We start from the raw sequence: 19,835 nt of genomic DNA, 5'->3' as shown, positions 1-19,835 counted from the left end.
GTTTTTTTTTTTTTAAAAGGTTTAAAACCAAGACCTGTTCTTTACCTTGCCAAGAAGCCTAAACAACTGAGTCCAATACAACCTTCCCTAATTCAGTTTCCGCATTATTCTGAGCATTTTTTTAAAGTCAGTCACCATTCTCCGGTTTGTACATATCTTCCCTTTTAAATTGTGAAGTGACGCTAGCTCTGCTGTCTTCTAGAGTGGTTACAGCTCTCTGTGCAATGAAAATATATCCTCCTTTCTATTATTTTGTCTCCTAAAACCACCACCCCATCAATCCCTTAAGCTCAGTCATCTTTAACTGTTTTTTAAAAAAGGGTAGGTAATATCCCTTTTAGTTCTTCTGTTTGAGTACTTACTCCCTCTCATACTTTCATATTTCCAAAACAGTAAATATAAGGACAAAGCAGCTTTTTTATCCCCCACCCCCACCCCGAGCTGCCAAACAGCTGATGTCCTCCATCACTCCATGTCCTAAGCACAACTCTAATCCATCCACACAGGCTACATCCCAACATTACCGCTGGTTAATTCAATCCATCTTTCAGCTTTTTCACATGGACAATGAGGTGTGAGTGCTTACTACTATGTGTAAAGAATTTGAAAAGCCGTAGATCTTAAAAAAAAAAAAAAAGCGCAGCATACTTACCGGCAGTTATTTGCTGTTTTGGTATATAACATATACCAAAGTGATTTATGCAACTTAGAAGTATATAAAAATAATTGAACTAGTCAGTCGTTGCTTATTCCAATTACAATCATTGTATCAGAGCTCAATGGAACTGAACTTTAATTATCAATTACGGTAAGATTTCCAGCTGTATTTCTGTTGTTCTGGGGTATATTACCTCCCATTTGTAAATAAGGTAAGGGTGTAGGGCCACGGCAACCTTGACTATGGCAAGGCCTTTAATAGCAATAGCAAATAAATTACCAGTTAGCAACTCCATGCTGTAGACATCTCTCTGGAGCCCACTAGGCTTCAGTATTCAAAGAACAGACTCAAATCTACAGATTTTAAAACATACCTGTTATTCATAGCTTTTGTGCAGGCACCAGCAAGTCTAACAGCAGGGGAGCAGGGGAAATCTCACTCATTTTTTCTATTGCTTTGCTTCTTGCAGGTGTTACAGAACAAACCAGCCTCTGCACAGATAAATCTCTTCGGTGGAGATTTGGCAGAACACCGTGTTGAGAGGAACTCCACCTAGACTGGTGGAATGAAGACAACAGATACGTTTACCTTAGTCTCCACTCTGCTGCCAGCTTGTGATGGAACAAAAAATTTGGCTTCTTAACATAAGCAAGTACTAATAATGTTTTATTAGAAGGCAGATTCATGAGACAAGAAATAGGAATATGAAGCTTTTCATTAAATAATTGTAAGTGCAGCCATCTTATAATAAGTCACCTATGCAAGCTTCCTCCAGAAATTTAACACTCTACTATGCATTAAAAATGTAAGTATTAAATAAGCAAATACTTAAAAACTGAATAATTGTTAGTAACTCTATGTAATGACTTTCTCCCTGGGTTAATATTTAATTAACACACAGTTAAGACATCTGTGAAAGCCCGGTTTAGATCAGCTTTGTTTTTTCCATACTACAGCACAAGAGATCTGAATAAATGTAGTAATATTTTATTGATCACAAACATAACACTTCCTTTCAGCAATTAAAATACATGATAATTCATATGAACAAAGTGAAAACAAAGCACAACCAAAAAATAAGTTCACATTTTTTCCATTTCATTCTTAGTGTAAGCAATAAATACAATGCTTATAGCTTCTATTAATCTTATTTACATAGGACAATACTTGACTGTTTCCTGGTTTCCAGCCCAAATGTTTCATGACATGAAAAGGAGTATGTGTTCAAGCATTTCTACAGTCAAATACTCTAGTAGATCATCACAATGAAAAAATACATAGCATAAATGCTAACATTAAACAAAACAACCAAACAAACAACTGAGAGGCCCCTGCAATGGAGCTTTTTATTAACTGAAGACAGTAGCATTAAAAATAGACATTCCCTCTCATAGAATACTGACATGCTGGTATTACAGATACCACACAGAAGACAAGTATTGCTGTAGCCCCTGTAGATCGATACAGTAAATCCTCACTAAATAACAAAAAAATAAAGAGCAAATAACAACAGATAACTGTTTGCATGTTCAAAGGAATCTCACAGCCCCACCAAAACCGAGTTTACTTCCATCCCAGAGAATGCAGATAAGGAATACAACCTTCTGTAAAGCAGAAAATGAGCCATAAGCAACCAGCAAAAAGGATTTGATTTTTATCTATTGTGACAGGAAAACATTTTAAGAAGCAGACCCTTCTCTTGGTTGTGTAGGAACTGAAAAAGGTGAGGTAGGAAGACAACATAAAGGATTTATATTTTCCAATGAAAAATAGGAAATAGGTTAGTTAACCTCATGAGGAGGGGGGAAATGTAGTTCTCCTATGCCATGTAACCCTCTATGGCCACAAATGCTTTCTTGCACACCCAGCTGGATGTGTGTTTCTTTCCCAAAGCAAAGACGGATGTGTGCCTAGAAGCATGCTGTGATTGTCTGCCTGGAAGTAGGACAATTTCTGTGCAAAAAACGATTTTCCCTCCTAAATTACCATTACAAGTTTCTCTAGCAGAGTACAGGGAGCAATTAGCAACTAGTACTTAGCATTAAGTGATAAAATTTTTATTAAGGTGTTAAATTTGAACGGCCCGAGAAGGAAGCTTAATTCAAAATCTAATATTGTATCACGCTCTAAATCATCACAATATTACAACCACCCACCAGCTACCACTGAAATAATTGCCTGATAATATGCCATAAAGGACTGCAAAGCCCTTTTAAATGGACAGATATCTGCCTGGGCTTTGGTTCTCAGCTGGGACCCCTTGATTCTGAAAAGGGAACTCAAGACAGATTTATACCTGTTGATGATCTGGTCCTCCAAGTGTAAAGCTGCTATACCACGGCAGGGATTTTCTGCACCGCTAATATTTTTTGAACATTGCACAGATTTTAAGTAACACTACATAGGTCAGCAAGCAGAGTTGTAGGTAACCTCTAATCATGTTGTAGCAGATACCGTTACTGTATTCTTACAATTTAAGAGATTATGACATCTGATTGCCAGATTTCACACTATTCTAAAGTAGGGAATCCAATTCCCACCAATCAAACAGATAGCCTTGCAGAAGAGCAGAAGTCTTGATTTGTGCATCCTAGCTGAGGTTCTGTATTATGAAACTAAATCATTAATAAAACACTTTCTAAATGCAAACTCCAGACATAAGAACTGTAAAAAGCTACAGAAAGGTGCAAGTGGCGTGAACTTACCGCATCCTCCTAATGTTTTCCTTCTAAATACAAAGCATTTAAAGCCTTATGAAGTCACAAACCAATAAACACTGTGACAGCGAATTAACTAGAGCTAATGAAGCTTACAGACAGGCTACTGACATAAATGTTTAAATGTTAAAATCAAGTTGTTAATACAAAAAATTAAGTATTTTAAATGGAAGTGGTCTCAGAAAGAACTGTCATTGGTTTTTTTTTTTGACTGGCTCACATGCATCAGCTATACATTAATCAGCGTAATAGTCTATCAACTCCAGCATCTACTTTTCTTCTATTTTGTTTTGGTTTTTCCCCACCTGAAGTAGACTTATCTGCATAATAAACTAATAAAAGCTTTTTCTGCTTTTGTGATTTTTAGTAAGACTTTTCTAAACTTACCTCGTATCATACCCTCATTCTTGAGCTTTTTTGTCATCTCACTTAAGAAAACCACTCTTTTTGTAAAGCATAAAGATTTTAAAAAACATAGATTACTATAAAGACACATTTTTCTCAAGACCTTCCTTACAACCTCCTCATTTTCAGCGAGACGTTATTCACCAGTAGAACCAAAGAAACAACTTATAAGGTACTGTTCTATGCTAAGTAACTGAGATTCAGAATCAAGCATTCCAAAACAGTACCGAAATTTTCAATCTATAATGTTGTGAACCTTTATAAGATGAACTTTAGATTGGATTTTCCAGCTAATGACAATTAGTAACAGTAGTTTGCTTGACTAGTTTGAATCTCATACACTGGCTTTAAAGGCAGTGTGTCATTTGCACTGCAGTCAGTCCTGCTTGCTTTTTGCAGGCAATAAAAGCCACGAAATTATCAACACTTTGCCCCAAGAATGAAGGAGATAATTTATCAAGCATGTGGTCAGGGAAACACTTAAAAATAAAACAAGAGCATGACTACAACAAATTCTGTACATGATCTTTTCCCAGTTGAGTGAATTCCTTAAGCACACAGCGACGTTCCATCCGCTTCAATTATGAGTTGGTGTCTGGAAGGATTTACAGTTCTTCAGGTTACTACTTTTCTTTCTGGCAGTAAGGCCTCATTCAGCTTGTCTGTGTTAAAGCCAGTAAGAAACTTCCATGAACGTGAGGAGAAGGAGACACTCCTGTATATGCAAAAATAGTCTAAATAAAATTGGTCAAAGCTTGCTGTAAAATATTACATTGCAGTACAAAAGTAAGGAGAGTCTCAGACTTGCACTGGTGTCTCTATGTTTGATTTAAAATAATAGTGGGAAAACCAAACCAAACCATCGATATCTTTGAGTCTTATCTCAGACCACCTGATGGGCTTTTTTGACAGTCAAATGCTGGACACAAAATTAACGGGGACAATCTATTGTTATTATTGCACCTACTGTAACCATTTTCCTTTGTTCAGTTTTAGGTTGAATTAAGACAATACAGTATGGTATTTACACTCTAAGATTCTATAGGCAAATGAAGTGGCTCCAACACAACACAGTCTTATAGAAACTTCCAAGGAAATAAGAAATCCTTCATTGATTCCCTTTGTACAAAAAATTGCCAACTTTGTCTACACAGTAGAAACTGAAGAGGCAAAGTTTGTATCCTTATATAAATGCACATACATATATAGACATATATGTACAGATGTCCATACTATATAGGTACACAGAAACACAAACATATGTATATATGCATATATATACATACATATGAAAAACGTGTTGGTTTAGTTTGCATCATTCAGGAGAATAACATATCCCAAGTTAGGTAAAATCTTCTGGCCGTGGAGTCGTTAAACGAAGCAGGCGTTCAGGAGGGTAAGTGCTCTGCCATAGGCTGAGCCTTTGGCAGTCAACCGTACAGCTTTTCAGTTTTTAAAACCACGCTCTCCATGTCATGGTAGCCCTTCCCATTTAAATGTTCACTGGTGCAGTCGTGGTTGTAGCTGTAGCCTTGAACGTCGCTGATTGACGATACGGTGTAGGAAGCGGTGCGCATAGCATCCGAGTGGCTGAAGCTGTGCTCAAATTGGATTTTGTACTGATTCCAGTGTCTTCTCAAAACAGCTTGGACCTATGCCAGAAAAGAAAAAGAAAGGCACGTAAACCACTTGGAAAGGTGTCATTGGACTTCATTCTTTGATGCATGAGTGCCATAATAAATGTGTCTAGGCAAATTAGGTAGCAAGGCTCAGTAACCCTGGAAAATGGGGGTATGTCTATGTGAGCTGCCACACGAGATGTTCTGAAAGATTTACAGTTTAAGTAGGCATTATTCTTTGGCCAATTTGGCGTGAAATAATTACATTTTACAATTGTGGTGTACTAGTTGCTCAGGAGAAGCACATGATACAGAAAGAGCAGAAGCAACACAATTTTCTGCTTTCTCCCCTGTGGACCAAAGTCCAGTGTTGACAGATCAGATCTGCAGGTGAAAAAGGTCATTTCTATTCACCTTTATATTCCAAAGGCTGCATCCTCAGCAGCTGTAAAATTGTATACTCTCAAGAAACCATAATTTACGTTTGCTATGGTTCTGGCACAGAAAAGCCTTTCTTAATTTCTGGCCATAGCTTAATCAAAGGAATAGAAGGACAATATCCCAAACTCTGTATTTCTGCCAGGGTTAAAAATAAAGCTGAGAAAATGGCTGCAGGCCCCAGCTAGTTCACATGTCTCCACTGAAAGGATGTTATGTTTGTCATAGCCTTCCTCTGCTACAATACAGTTAAACACCTGTGCATATCGGATTGATGAAGTGTCACATTCATGAAATTCACATGGAATTAGTCTTTTGGTGAAGGTGCCAAGTGAGGAATGCAAAGAACGGTAATAGCTATTGGTGGTGCTTTTTCAAGAGATTTTTTTTTTTTTAATGTTAAAAAAACCTGCCCCCAGGTCATGAGTATTTAACTTCCTCTTCAGCCAAACTCTGCACACAAAGTATTCCTGCAGTGATGGGCAAGGCACTCGCTTTCAAGAAATGCTGGGGGGACGCTGACCCTCACATTTCTCCAGCAGTGCACCCCAAATCACAGGCCTCATGCACAAGCATGACCTTCATTTCACTTTGTTACAGACAAAAGAACTAAACAGTGAACAGCGATTCCCCCAGTTACATGTTGATACTGTAGGTAAATATTTTTAGGATTTTCCATAAGTCTTCAGGGTTTCTTTTGTGTTTGCTTTATATTTCCCTAAAAACAATGTTGCCTTTTGTCTAATTTTACTCCGGCTTTAATTATGAAAAATAAAAATACATGGAAGAAAAGGGATGTGATTTTCAGACTTCCTGCAGGCCGGTATCAGAATCCTCTGTTTAAAGGAGAACATCATATTTCTCAAAATCCTTACAAAGAAAATGTAAAAGGCTAAGGGAAGAAGTATCAACTGAGTAACACAAGAAATTAGTATTTTAGGGCAAAGGAGGTGCTCTTTTACTGTTCATAACGTCTTTCCAACCCACTCAAAACATCTAAAAACAAATCTACAAACACTGAGTCTTAATACTCAGAAGTCTTAATACGTCGGAGTATCTGATCTTATCGCTCTTCGTATCACAATTCTGTAGTTCTTCTGAGTCTAAATGGAGAGCTCTTGTTTCACCACAGGAAGTTTTTGGTTAATTAATTTGCATTACATAGCAATGTATAGCCTTAAATCTTCGCGCGGGTTGAACCCATTTCTAGTAATCCCTCACAAAGCCAAGAGAAGAGGCATATTTAAAATTCCGTCCTTTCCAAGGGGGAAGCTTGGAACTTACTTTTGAATCGTACCGATCAGCCTGTGCACATCACCAAGCTATCTTCCATTTGTCCTCCTCTCCAGAGTCTATTACCTCAATAATGTTAGTGTTTTATTGTAGAGACACACACAAAAATTTACATATTGAGCAATCTTCACTTTAGACAAGACGGGCTTGAGATGGGAAAACATCAGCACCTGCAACTAAACGGCTTAACCAAGGTCAAAGAAGCCTATCGGCACAGCTGGGAAATAAACTAGAACTGCCAAGTTGCAGACAAGCCTTACGCTCAGGTCCTCTCCCACACTTCCTCCTGGCTGCTTCAGTGACACTATGTTGTTCATCATATTTGCAATTGTTAATAATATTTGCAAACCGGTCCTAAAAGATATCCATCCCTATAGCTTAAGCAAGCCATCGCTATCGCTGCAAGTCAAGTGCCTTCGGGCTTCTTCTAGGGAGAAAAGAGCCTGTTTAGCTTGCTCTCTGGCCAGTGACAGACTGCTATAAATAGTGTTTCCTGTGTGGGCAAACCCCGTTTCCCCTCTGCCCGCCCCTGCGCCCATCATGCTCTCACAGTGCATTGCTAACTAAGCCATGTATTTCTGGCATTCTTCCCAAAGCCCCTCTGTTGCTGCCGAATCAGTATTTCACGCCTGTCCTACTACATGGCTATTTTGTTGGGTGTTACATCCTTCCATTTCATATTATTGTCTTTCAGTCATCTCTAAACTGTCCAATCAATCATTTATAGAAGAAGATGGGAAAAATCAATGACACAACTAATTTTCACCACTAATTAGTCTCTGTTTAACAATATGCGTGTCTACCCGTGAAACAAAACCAGAATTTATCACATTTTCCTCAGCTTTGAGCAGTTGCACAGAGCTGTAAATTCAGCTCAGGAGGGGTAGCACTGTGTTACTTTGTTACAACAAAGGATATTAAGCAATGCATTTAATGAAAGAATGTAAGGTAATATAATTCTCAGTCATTAACAGAGATGCTAGTTCCAGCTGGAAGATTCTTATTTTCTCACCGTATTAGTTAGTAACGGCTCTCCTTGATGAGTTTTCATGAAGACCTCCTTCCAATCAGCCCCTTAACATACTAGTAGCTTGATGTTCAGGACAGCACAAATCAAACAGCTCGGCAGCCAACGAGGAGAGAAAAAAAACCACAACACAACCCCACCTATTGATAAAGGGATTGTGTGATCCTGCAGACATGAGACTATAATCTTTAATGCAATATTTCTATAGACCAGTGGAAGGAAAGGAAAAGAAACACACCCCACAAGGACCACATAGGTCATCATTATCACCTGTTATTAAGGGCTCAATAGGAATCTTTCTGCTGATTTATCAGAGATCTGGAAGAAGCTTCTCCTCTGACTGCAGCCTGTGTCACCCCAAAGGCCGCTCTAGGCCAACTCAAACTGCAGTTGAGAAGCATCTTGCTCTGTGGGATGCCAGGACAGCAGCAGAGTGTGAGTGCCCTTCGGGAAGCCCTGCCACAGAAGATAAAGGTGAAGGGTTTGCATCTACGCCCTTGTCTGTAGGAGGTTTGTGACAAACAGCTGCAGTGCATGTTGGAGCTGGATTTAACAGACCGGCCCTGGCTGCGCTGCTCAAGAAGTTTGGAGATGTTCCTTGGCTACAGTCAGCAGGACATACCAGCTATTTTTTCTTATGTTTCTTAGTTTCTTTTCACTAGAGCTGTCTGCTAGCAGACCACTTTTATTCACTTTTTCGCCAGAAGTGGCCTGCAAGCCACCACTTGGAACAGGGTTTGGCTCCTGATGTTTGGTATAGAAAACATTCCCACTAGCAGTTGGGAAATGCTAAGATTTAGACAGAAAGAAATTAGTGCTTTTAGCATTTCTAATTGCTCCTGCCCCACTGTAAAATCTTTGCCCCGCCCGCTGTCACTCAAAGCGTCAGTTCCAATGTCAGTATTCACCTTTAAACCACAGCCTTGCTGGCGGTAACACCACGCTTTGATGCCTCTAATTTTGTACAGTCTCTGACAAGGTGCTGCTACGACATGGGACGATAAAGCGGCATCTCGTGCACAACAGCTAAGCTGCAGTTGCAGCCTTTGTTCAGGCATTGTTATGACAGCAAGAGACTACAACGGCAACGGAATACACGTGTGCCTGCAGGCTGCCACGCCAGGAGCAGAATTTTTTAGTAGACAAAGGAAACACATTTTTTTTTCCTGTGCAGACATTTCTTCCTAACTACACTGCCGTTCTCCCCGTGGATCTCCTTACTGATACAGTTGTTTATAAAGCAAGAAGTCCCTTCTTGAAAAAGGTGTAATAAAAAACCCCCAAACATAAGGTGAACAGTGGTCATTGAAGCACTGAATCCAAAACTAGTTTAAAAAGCATAATTTTCCACTCTGCAGAAAGCAAGTACAGATGTGTACATTTAACCGACAAACACAAGCCACAGGGTCTAAAAATTAAATGATGACATTAATAAATGTTAAAATGGCTAAATCCTCCTTTTAACATGATGCTGCTGGCGGATGCTCAAGAAGTGATTCATCTGTTACCATTTGTACGAGCTGTGGAAGAGCACTTCTTCTACCACTGGTCAGCCCATAGTGAATGTAGGGTACTGAATTAGTGGGATGACTCAGGTTTGCTTTTCTTACACAGCAGAAGAGAATGTAAAAAATTTGAGTTTGTAACAATGGAATATTAACAGATATAATTCTTACTGATTATATCCTAAAGTTAGGGTTTTGACTTGATTAAGTATCAAAATAGCCTCAGAAGATCCACAAGGATTAAAAGAGAGAACTGAGCAGTGGACAATGTTGTTTTGTAGAAACTGCAGAGATTTCAAGACGTTCCCTCCCCCCCCATTTTGCAACTGGAGCAGAAAAAATTCTCAGTTGGATTTTTTCCAAATATCTGTTTTTAGAAGGCATTCTGAACTATAAAATTTAGAAGGGAAAGAGTGCATGAAATATCAATGCTGAATGTACGCAAGTGATCAAATCAGATACAGAATGCTTAACGATGTGTTTTGCTTTGAATCAAATATATAAGCAGGGACTTGAACCTGGACCTACTCTGTTAAAATCAGATCAAAAATACTGCCCCGTGCCCACTAAACTGCGAGAAAGCCCTTCTTCACCTTTTCTGCCTCCTTGGCAATTAAAAAAAATAATCGTTTGAGACTCATACATTTTGGAGGGTGGGGGGTGAGGGAGGATGCCCCATGGGAGTTTCATTGCAGTTCAGTCACCTTCGGACTTAGGAAGAGGAGGAAGAGCACCCTGCTTGAATCGATTCTAGTATTAGCCAAATATTTACCTGTAAGTAAATATTACTGACTAATAACATTATATAAGCCCACTGATACAATTTTATAAGATTTGATAAAAGAAACTAAGGGTCCGGTCACATGAAAACATCTCGTTACTCCCACACAGCTGCTCACAGCCGTACACAGCCATAAACAGCCACATACTGCAACTGCACTGAACGTACAACGACCGAACAAACGGATGTGTAGGAACAAGTGTAGGACTGTAATTGTTCCTCTGCCAAAAGTGTTGGAAAAGTACCAGTTAGTTTTTTGCTGGGGTGGATTTGTTCATTTGTTGGGTTTTTGGGGAGGCGGTGGGAGGGCGAGGTGTGTGCAAGCAAGAGCAATATTAACAATTTTGTGCATATATTTTTTTTAGCCTTTCTACCACTTTGACCTCTGGCACTGTAAGGCCCTGTAAGTGTCCTCTCAATGCGCAGCTCAGGGGCCGGAGTTTCTAGATGAAAGTCACTGTGTGCACTCAGAGGTACTGGACCTTGATCTGCTCAAGATAACAGCAAAGCTTGTTTGCTTCAACAGAACCAGGGCTATGTTACTGAAGTACTGAAATCTTCTAACTTAAGAATAAAGTTGTTTGTTCTTGGAATAGACTGACAATGGTTTCTTAAAAATGCACTTCTTATATTCAACACAAATTTCTATCCCAAGCCCAATAAGCTATTAAGTTCTGATTTTCTGATATATTTCAGCAGTTCCAAAAATCCAAACTTTAGCTTAAAATTTTCCCAAAGGCCTGTCATAACACAACAAGACCAGCACAGCACCACGTGTGCAACATGCTCTATTCCTGCTGCAGAAAGCCCAGTACAATCATCCTCCAGCATAACAGATACTCTACAGCTTCTAACGTAGATAAATATACCTTCAGGCTATTGAATTACATTTTACTTTAAATGATATTTATTGAGAATTTGTATCGAAGTGACAAGTGTCTTCAATTCCTTTTATAATCAAGAGACATGTATATTGCGCAGCACAAGAATCAGTCCTAAAGAATTTAATGATGTAGCGAATGATGGCACAGCCTTTCTCAAGCTCGGCTCTTGGCAGCCAGGGTTTTTTTTTAAATTATTTTTTACCTGACAAATCTCGATTCAGAAAATGTTTTTCAATTCTTTAAAAATGACCATCTCGTTAATTGCTGAAACAAACCAAAAGTACATAAAATAGGCAAAGTATTATAAATATATTAAAAACTGTTACTCTACCTCTCCATTAAAGAAGCAGAAAATCGTAGCCACCAGTAAACCCTGTAAAATAAAAATAAAAAGATTCTGCTTTATTTCACATGCGTATGCTTTTTTTCTAGGTTTGAGATTATGAAAGGTTCCTCATAAAATCCGGACATAGATAGCAAAGCAGACGTAGTACAGATCTAATCTTGGTGATTTATTTCTAAAAATACGTTACTAAAAAGTATTGGGCCAGCTACCTACCATGAGGGTTCTTTCCCTTAAGAATGTAAATTCAGCATGAAAAAGTTCAAGTTATTTATAAGAACATTGCATACTGGTCTTTAAAAATTAAAAGAACACGACAATTTCTCCTTTATTTGCGTCACATGCCAACTGCTGTCTAGCTCAAGTGAGCAAAAACTGTTTAATGCTTCCTACCTGGTAATGCATGAGGATGTGCATCACATAATCATACACCTCCTCAGCGATGCGGCCCTCTGGTCGCCATGGAAACAGCACAAATTCAATGCCAAGCAGTGGAACAAGAATCAGGGTAGCTCTCACTGCTTTCATGTACAGGTTGGATTCTGCCTTGTGGGTGTCTTTCAGCTTGGTTATGAGAACACGAACGATATTTAGCAGGAAGAAAAGATTCACCTGTCGGAAAAGAAAATGACACTGAAGAGAGTCTGAAAAGTAATCCCAGACACTGTTTTGTGATACCAAAACTGAGAAACTCAAGAAAAATCATACTCCATGGAATAGCAATGTGATTGCACAATAAACAGGGGTTAAAACTCTTTGAAAACACCTTTAAGTAACTGAGATGTGGCTCTGACATCTCATATCCACATCCATTCTTCTAACTTATTAAGCAAGTGTCCATCCAGATAACCGTCCGTCTTCCAGAGTTACCGCTTCACACACCTTTCCCTCTGCCGTCACCATAACAGCACACAGGTCGTTTACAAACGACTATGTCTTTTTAGGTTGGTCAAGAAAGAGGATGACAATCTTCATTCTTCAAAAAGCTACTTTTTTTATTTTTCAAATATTAATTTGACAATTTTACAGAGAAGAAAAAACCAGATTTTTAAAAAATTAAAAAAAAATAAAAAGAAATAAAAATCGCAGGCAAAATGCTGCTAACAAGGAACCGTACACTCCTGTAGACAAACAGCAGATTTAACATTCTCACAGTTGCCAGTGGTTGGCTTTTTTAATCATTCAGCAGAACTGCAAATGGGGCAAGCACTGAGATGATGCTCTACATCATTGTCATGCACTACTGAACTTGATTACTTCCATAGCTGTTAAGGCTTTCCTTGTCAACAATGGTGTATATCTGTTCCTTCAGTTCAACAAAAAGAAAATCCCAAACTGAAATCGCAGCTAGGCAGGCTGTATCTTTCAACATGCGACCACTCGTAAGCAACCACAAAGCTAATACACATACACGTACCTACACGTGCATGTATATAAACACCCCCCCTGACCAGCCTCAGGATGCGAATAACCAGAGCAACAGCAACATCAGGGCTGATTACGCCGCATTTTCACCTATCACGCGATAGTGGCAGCCCCTTAGGGAAAGCACAGCTAGAAGAGACCTTGAGAGCTCAGCCAGTCCCACCGCTCGCCCAAGGGCACAGAGGCAAGACACTGCTGCTTAGGGGACCCACTGTGGAAGGGAAAGACCTAGAGCCTGGCCTACTTATCTCTTCCAGATAACTGTCTGACCCTGCCAACGAAAGGCAGGGGGTGGGGAAAGAAGCCAGCAGACGGACGGCAAACTCCCTTCTAAAATGACCAGGAGCTCCTGGTCTGGGGGGAGGCCTCTGTCTTGCTGTAGGACAAGTGCAAACAGGGAATCCATTTCAGACCACGTGTGTCACCATGTCCTCCACAACCCTGGCAGAATTCTTTCATGTCAGATAAAGTTTTTGTGATAAACAGCTGCGTATTGTTATAGCAACATGGCCCTTGACAGATATGTGATGTTATTTATATTACACTTACATGCTATTTAAATCATTTTAACAGGAAATTGTTTTACATAGGAAACTACTGCATTAATTTCTCCTGGAAGTCTCCAGCTACCTTTAAGCTTTGTTTAAGCAGCCAAGGTCTTCTGATTCTTTCTGAAGGGATTTATTTAGATTTTATGCAGCCCACGATCCTCATCCAACTTCCTATAGTACACATAGACAATAAGTCCTTCCTCCATTTCTAAATTTAATCCTTCTCAAATATGCTATCAACACGTCTCAAACACAGGGTTTTCAGCCCTCTCGTGTTTTGGTAGCATGGCCAATTCCTACAATACTGTCCTTGAATGCTACCTGAAGATGGAAGTTGCAGCAGCCAGGAGGAAAATACCACCCAGCAAACTATTTCATTTACAACGTGCTGAAACACACAAAATTTTTCTATTTGTTCCACTTGCCCACCAAAACGCACATAAAAATATGCATGCCAGGAGTTTACACATAGATATTAGGGCATACAGAAAAGATGAGTGAGGCGAAGCAGAGGACAGAATTGAGGAGAGCAGTATGAGTGCCAGTAAAAGTACACAGCACCGATTTTTGATGAGTATCTCTCCTGTCAGAAAATAACAGTGAGGTCAGGATGAACTGAATTCTTAACTGAAGTGATGAAAACAGGTCTTGATTTTAGCAAGGGATTGAGTAGATTTTTACATTTAAGCAAAAGTAGGCCAGTGGAACTAGTCGCATATATATTATCATCAAATCGACTGTGATGGTTTGGAAAGCCCCAGAGGAGTCCTGTTGTGCTAGCTGCAGCATGAACATAGAGTAAAATACTGGCTCCACAGTGACCTGAAAATTGAACCAGGCAAATGAACAAAAATAGAAACGAAGGCAGAGAAGGCGATCCTAGGTAAAAAGAAATGTTGCCGCCTATACCGGGAACTTAGTAGAATTTAGGTTCTGCCGTAAGAGGGGCTGTGAACTTATCTGAGCTTATAAGTCAATAGGTGCTGCAGTTCTTGAATTAAACTCTCCTGAGGTCCCTGATATTTCTACTTGTCTCCAAACTGAGTTTGTGCTAAGCAGTATGGTAATCCTTGTTAGCATGTGGGTTTAAATTATGTTCAAACTCCTCCTCAGTATGATATAAACAGACCATTCTCACCTCAAGAGACACAGATGTGCTTAGATACTAGCTGGTAGCCATTGCTTGGCTTTTAATACAGTTATGCAGCTTCAGATAGCCTGCTTGAGCCTGGCTTGCTTGGGCAGAACACCTGTATGTGCTCATGAAGACAAGTTTTATACCTGGCCTGTGGACATTTCCAAGGCTGGGAATATGAATGCTGAGCATTCAACCTCTAAATTCCTAAGTCTTTCACTGAGTCCAGCTTAAAGTCATTAAACAGGTCAGTGACAAAGCCTGAACGTCCTTCTATTACACGTTCACCGAGTCCATTTACTTCTTCTGCTAAAAGAATTTGCATCTATAAAAGGCTGTCGGTCTAAGAGAGCAATAGGTAACATTATTATAGGGCAAAATAAATATCCCCGTAGTATTATTCATATAAATAATGGCACACCTAAATCAAAATCTACTTTTTCAGTGGCACCAATGCAAACTAAGGCACCAGTGCACTGGCACTTCTGAAATCTACACTGAAATCACTACTGCCTTCACTAAAGTTCAAACCCATTGCTTTTTCTTACCCCCTCCATTTTGATCAGCATTTGCTTAGTGTAAAAACTAACATCACTCTCCACTGCTTCATTCCCACACTATTTCTTTAGTTGTGGTTGCTGAGGCAAACAGTTGTAATTAAATGGTCAACTGAAGGCAACGCCAATCAAAATGCAACCTATGTCTGCTCCCATTTCCAGTTTCTTTGGCAGGGATCTAACCAGAGTTATGTAAAATGGGCTGTAAAAGCAGCATTATTGTTAACTTTATGTAATTGTAGGATTTTCAGTGATGTACCATAGTTAAATTCCCATTGGCTTCTGCCAATTCTCCCTCGCGCCCACTTGGCAGTCCTCTTCGTGTTCTTTGAGATCTTGCTCCTCCAAGTAGAAACAGTGTCTTCTCCCTTGTTACCGAATTTGCAGTATAATATTGTTGCTTAAAAGTCTACTAAAGCAGGTCATGCTTAGTGAAGTGTGAAAATTGTAACTGGCAAGCAAGCTGCTTAGGCAAATGAGGGCTCTGTTCACAAAGCCTAAACACATGCATTTCATCTAATGTCTTTATCCCTGGCTTGTCTTTTCTGAATTGACATATTACCTTTTTTTTGTTAGCAGAAAGGAAAGCAACGCCTTTAATTTACTTTCACATCACAGGCAAGACATCTAGTTGCGTTTAATCTTTGTTTTTCCTACATGGTTTTCAAATAAATTTACTGATTGTACCGAGGCAAGAAAAATGCAAGAGAAACACCTTCAGTGAGTTCATGAAAAATACAGGAATATCAAAAGGTATACATATTTATAAAATGCAAACCGAATGGACAAAGATTCTGCCCAGACCAATCCCACAGAGGCGATCTTTATGCCTCCAGTAAAAGCAAAGGACATTCTTAGCGTTGCCTTGAATGGAAAGAAGACTTGACAGTTTGGGCCTGATCCAATACATTTGAAACCAGTATGAGTCCTGGCACTGTTTTCAGTGTGACTTTGTGGAGGCCACTGCTGGGAAGGAGAAAATGATCTTGCGTCCTAAAATGAGGTCACTTCATGGAAGACGGTATAGTCTCATAACTTTTACACAAATTCCTCTGTCGTTATGTAAGCAAGCTCTGACTAAAACAAATGGTATTTCGGCTTTAAAGAGCTTTACTTTAGTGATATATCTGTGAAGAGACACCTGGATAAAAGAAGTAGCAACCCACAAGGCAATGCAGAATAGCATACATTTTCTGGGTGAAATACAGCGCTACTGAAGTGAGCAAAAACTTCCTATCCCTTTCTGTGAAAACGTTCTGTGTAAATCATAGAGAAGAAAAAATTGAAAGGATTTAGAATTAGTTTTAACTTTACAGATTAGAGCACCAGTTGAAGTGTCTTAACATGAATATATATGGCAGAACAGGACAAGAGATTATCAGTAATAATTCACACCCCAAGGACCATGAATCTCACTACTTTCATGGGGACTGCTGCTGATGCGTCACGGTATCAACACAATCTTCAAAAATATAAGTTCACCACCTAATTTCACTGTGGATGAAAATGGGAGGCCCAAGAACCATAGGATTTACACAGTGGTCTTCAGAGAGAATCCTCTATGCACAGAATGCCCTCCGCAAATATTCATTAACAATTTAACAGAAGAGGAAGTTCACGTCGATCAGAAACTGAAATGATTTCAAAAAAATTCCTTAATGTTTTCATTCATTATGAATTTCCTTGCATGAACTAAAAGCCATAAAAAGAAGTCAGCAGACATATATACAATACCTTTGCCAGCTCAGTTTGAAGTTTCTGTTATAATAAAAGAGATGACTGTAATATATAGTCAGCAGCTAATTCTGGTCACATATAGAATGCCTCTGCAGCATTCTCTGCATTACACATTCATAGACATTACTTATGGAGATAGTTGTGTAAGTAGGTACATACTAGTATTTTTTTTTATTGTGCACCTATTTCTATTTAGCAATAATCTATTGACTGATTTTCTTATGTTATATGAAGTCCTAGAATAACTGAAGTACAACATTGATTTTTATACAGTGGAGTCTTCAGTTACCTACCCAGAATTTAACGTCTTCAGTAGGAAACATTAGTGTAATAGAGCTGATATTAACTTGGAGGGTAAGACAACACTGCACTCCAAGAGTTCATGCGGACTAATGAAGCAGAGGAGTTGCAGTACGCTGGTGGCCAAAGCACACGCTGCTAGATTAGTGTCACAACAGGGGCAGTCACAGATACTTGCAGAACTGTTTTCACTGGTTCTTTCCCAAGGGCCTGCTCTAGTTTCTCTCCATCCCATATTCCCACCAGCCAGCCCTGACATTCAAGAGCCATCTTTCTGAACCTCAGTGAGGCCCAGTGCGGTGCCTGTTTGGCCACTTTAGCACAGTGACACTACGATGCTCGTAGTAGAGTCATCCTAGCAAATAGCCTGGGCAGTGAGAAAGCATTCTCAGCTAAAGGAAGGGTTTGAACGTGTCCCTCCAGTACTCCAGGTAATATTTAGTCCTTCCTTGTTACTAGCGTTTAAGTGGAATGATAATCAACATTGCAAAACCTGATGTGTTAATTGTTGTCCTTGGTTTGTCCAAAGACCAGGGGTACAGCTCCTTAATAAGGCCAAGACTTGTGTATCTGGTGTGTCTAAGGCACCTACTGGATTAAGTAAGAGTCCTGCGAATGACAGTGACCTCTAAATGTTAGCTTTAGGCTCTTATCAACATTATAATTCCCCGCAGAACAGCCAGAAAAATAAGAAAAACAAATTATTATCTGAAAAATGCCTACCAGCAGAGCAGCACAGATAGGGCCATGGATGATGTACAGCAGATGAGTATCAGAGCTGATCCAACAACTAGAGAACACAAACAGGGAAGGTAAAAAAGTTTGGCATTTTATCATCTGTTGTATTCCTCTTTTTCCTCTTAAAGAAAATACAACACTTTTGCACAGCAAGTTGAGATGCTACTTACTTGTCATTATAATACAGACTTCTAGCAACAGCATGGATGCAGGCAGGGATCAGTGGGAAACCTGTGAAGAAGAAACAATGTTTTCTTATGTATAAACCTGGCTAATAACTAAGTAAACTTGCATCTCTTGCAAGAATCTTCTCTATTTTCACCTAATTCAAGCCATGTACCTGCAGAGCAAATAAAGTAACAGGGACCAATTCTGTTTCTGTTTTCTCAGATACCTTTCAGAGGAGCATATGAAACCTTATTTCCCATTGTTTTACTAGGAAATCCAGACTAACACACAGAAAGAAAAGGCAGATCAAATTACAAATTTTTAGAATGCAACAATCAATTTTCATTAACACAGATGTTCTTCAGACTGCAGTCTGCAATAAAGCTAAATAGGGAAGTAATATGAAAAAGGTAATTCTATATATGACCGTAGCTTTGGCATTATGGTTATCAATGTTGATTAAGTCCTCACTGATACTTGCTGGGTATTCAGAAAACAAGGTCACCTGCAAAAAAATTTTTGAAAACAGACTCTGGAAATCAAGTTGAATTCAAAATCTAAAAAAAACAAACAAATTAGTTATCTGGGGTCCTTGATGCCCTGGGTGGTACCTAATTTTCAGGAACTGCCGAGCACCTATAATCTTTTCAACCACGTCTCAGTTGTGTCTGTAGTGGGACAGCTAGCGACCCATCTACCAAGTCTTGTTATAGCTGAATGTGCCAATCGACTGGAGCTGAGGAGAAAGTCCTCCCTTGTGCTTTGTGAACGTGCTGTGTGCATTATCTGAAATGACCAGGTTTGGCTTGTTAGTTTTGATACTGATATTACTTGAGATCTTCAGCCACAGCTATTCTGTATTTGCTTAGTGAACAATACAGGTCAAATGGAACTGCTGGAAAAATAAATCCTTGGACACCTCTAACTCAGTTCTGACCCTCCACCCTAGACGTGGCGAGACTCCTCTGAAAACAAACATTCATTCCTGAATAAACATCTCCGAGATGAGGAACAATGAATAATTACTTCTTAATGTCTTTTTTATAATAGGAGACTATTTTCTCTGTACAAAGGAGGAGTCCGCTTCCTGACTCCAGAGAAGCATAATCTCTCTTTCAGCAAAGATAGAGGTACATACAACTTCCTACGTTAACATTTGTAAGCCTGTTAAAACACTACAGACAAAGAAGAGCAGTGTGTCATCGCTGTTCAAAGCTACCAGCTTGGAGAAGCAAAGCGACAGATGTTCAAATTCTCATGAAAAGGAGTAAGAGATTGCATTGCCCTGAAAATACAGAAGGTGAAATCGCATACCCCAGCCAAGAAGGTAATACCACATCAAGTGTTGTTTCTCAGCAAAAACAGCCACCACAATGAGGGTATGCAGGTAAATGCCTTCACACAGCATCCAGAAGTAGTTGCAACCCATTAGGTACAGGTAGATGAACTGTGACACTTTGCAACTAACCTGTAGAAAAAAGCAGAGTACAATATGAATGTTTAAGTTGCAAAAATCTCAGAGCTTTATTTGCAAAACAGAAAAAAATACTGCTA

The 19,835-nt window shown here is 39.3% G+C and overlaps 1 protein-coding gene across 1 annotated transcript in view; it reads right to left on the bottom strand.

Moving 5' to 3' along the window:
* Positions 1 to 1,623: 1,623 nt before the first annotated feature.
* Positions 1,624 to 19,835, bottom strand: part of CALCRL (calcitonin receptor like receptor) — a 68,132-nt gene continuing 49,920 nt past the window's right edge. The window contains exons 8-13 of the mRNA XM_075093972.1: positions 19,596 to 19,749; positions 18,284 to 18,344; positions 18,099 to 18,165; positions 12,064 to 12,282; positions 11,659 to 11,700; positions 1,624 to 5,432 (exon numbers count right to left, since the gene is read on the bottom strand). Coding sequence (XP_074950073.1) covers positions 5,211 to 5,432; positions 11,659 to 11,700; positions 12,064 to 12,282; positions 18,099 to 18,165; positions 18,284 to 18,344; positions 19,596 to 19,749 — 765 coding nt within the window. The 3' untranslated portion in view covers positions 1,624 to 5,210. The remainder of the gene's footprint in view (positions 5,433 to 11,658; positions 11,701 to 12,063; positions 12,283 to 18,098; positions 18,166 to 18,283; positions 18,345 to 19,595; positions 19,750 to 19,835) is intronic.

Source organism: Phalacrocorax aristotelis, chromosome 5 (assembly GCF_949628215.1).
Source record: "Phalacrocorax aristotelis chromosome 5, bGulAri2.1, whole genome shotgun sequence".
NCBI lineage: Eukaryota > Metazoa > Chordata > Aves > Suliformes > Phalacrocoracidae > Phalacrocorax > Phalacrocorax aristotelis.
Note: the sequence above shows the minus strand (reverse complement) of the source record. Positions and strands in the feature narration are given on the sequence as shown.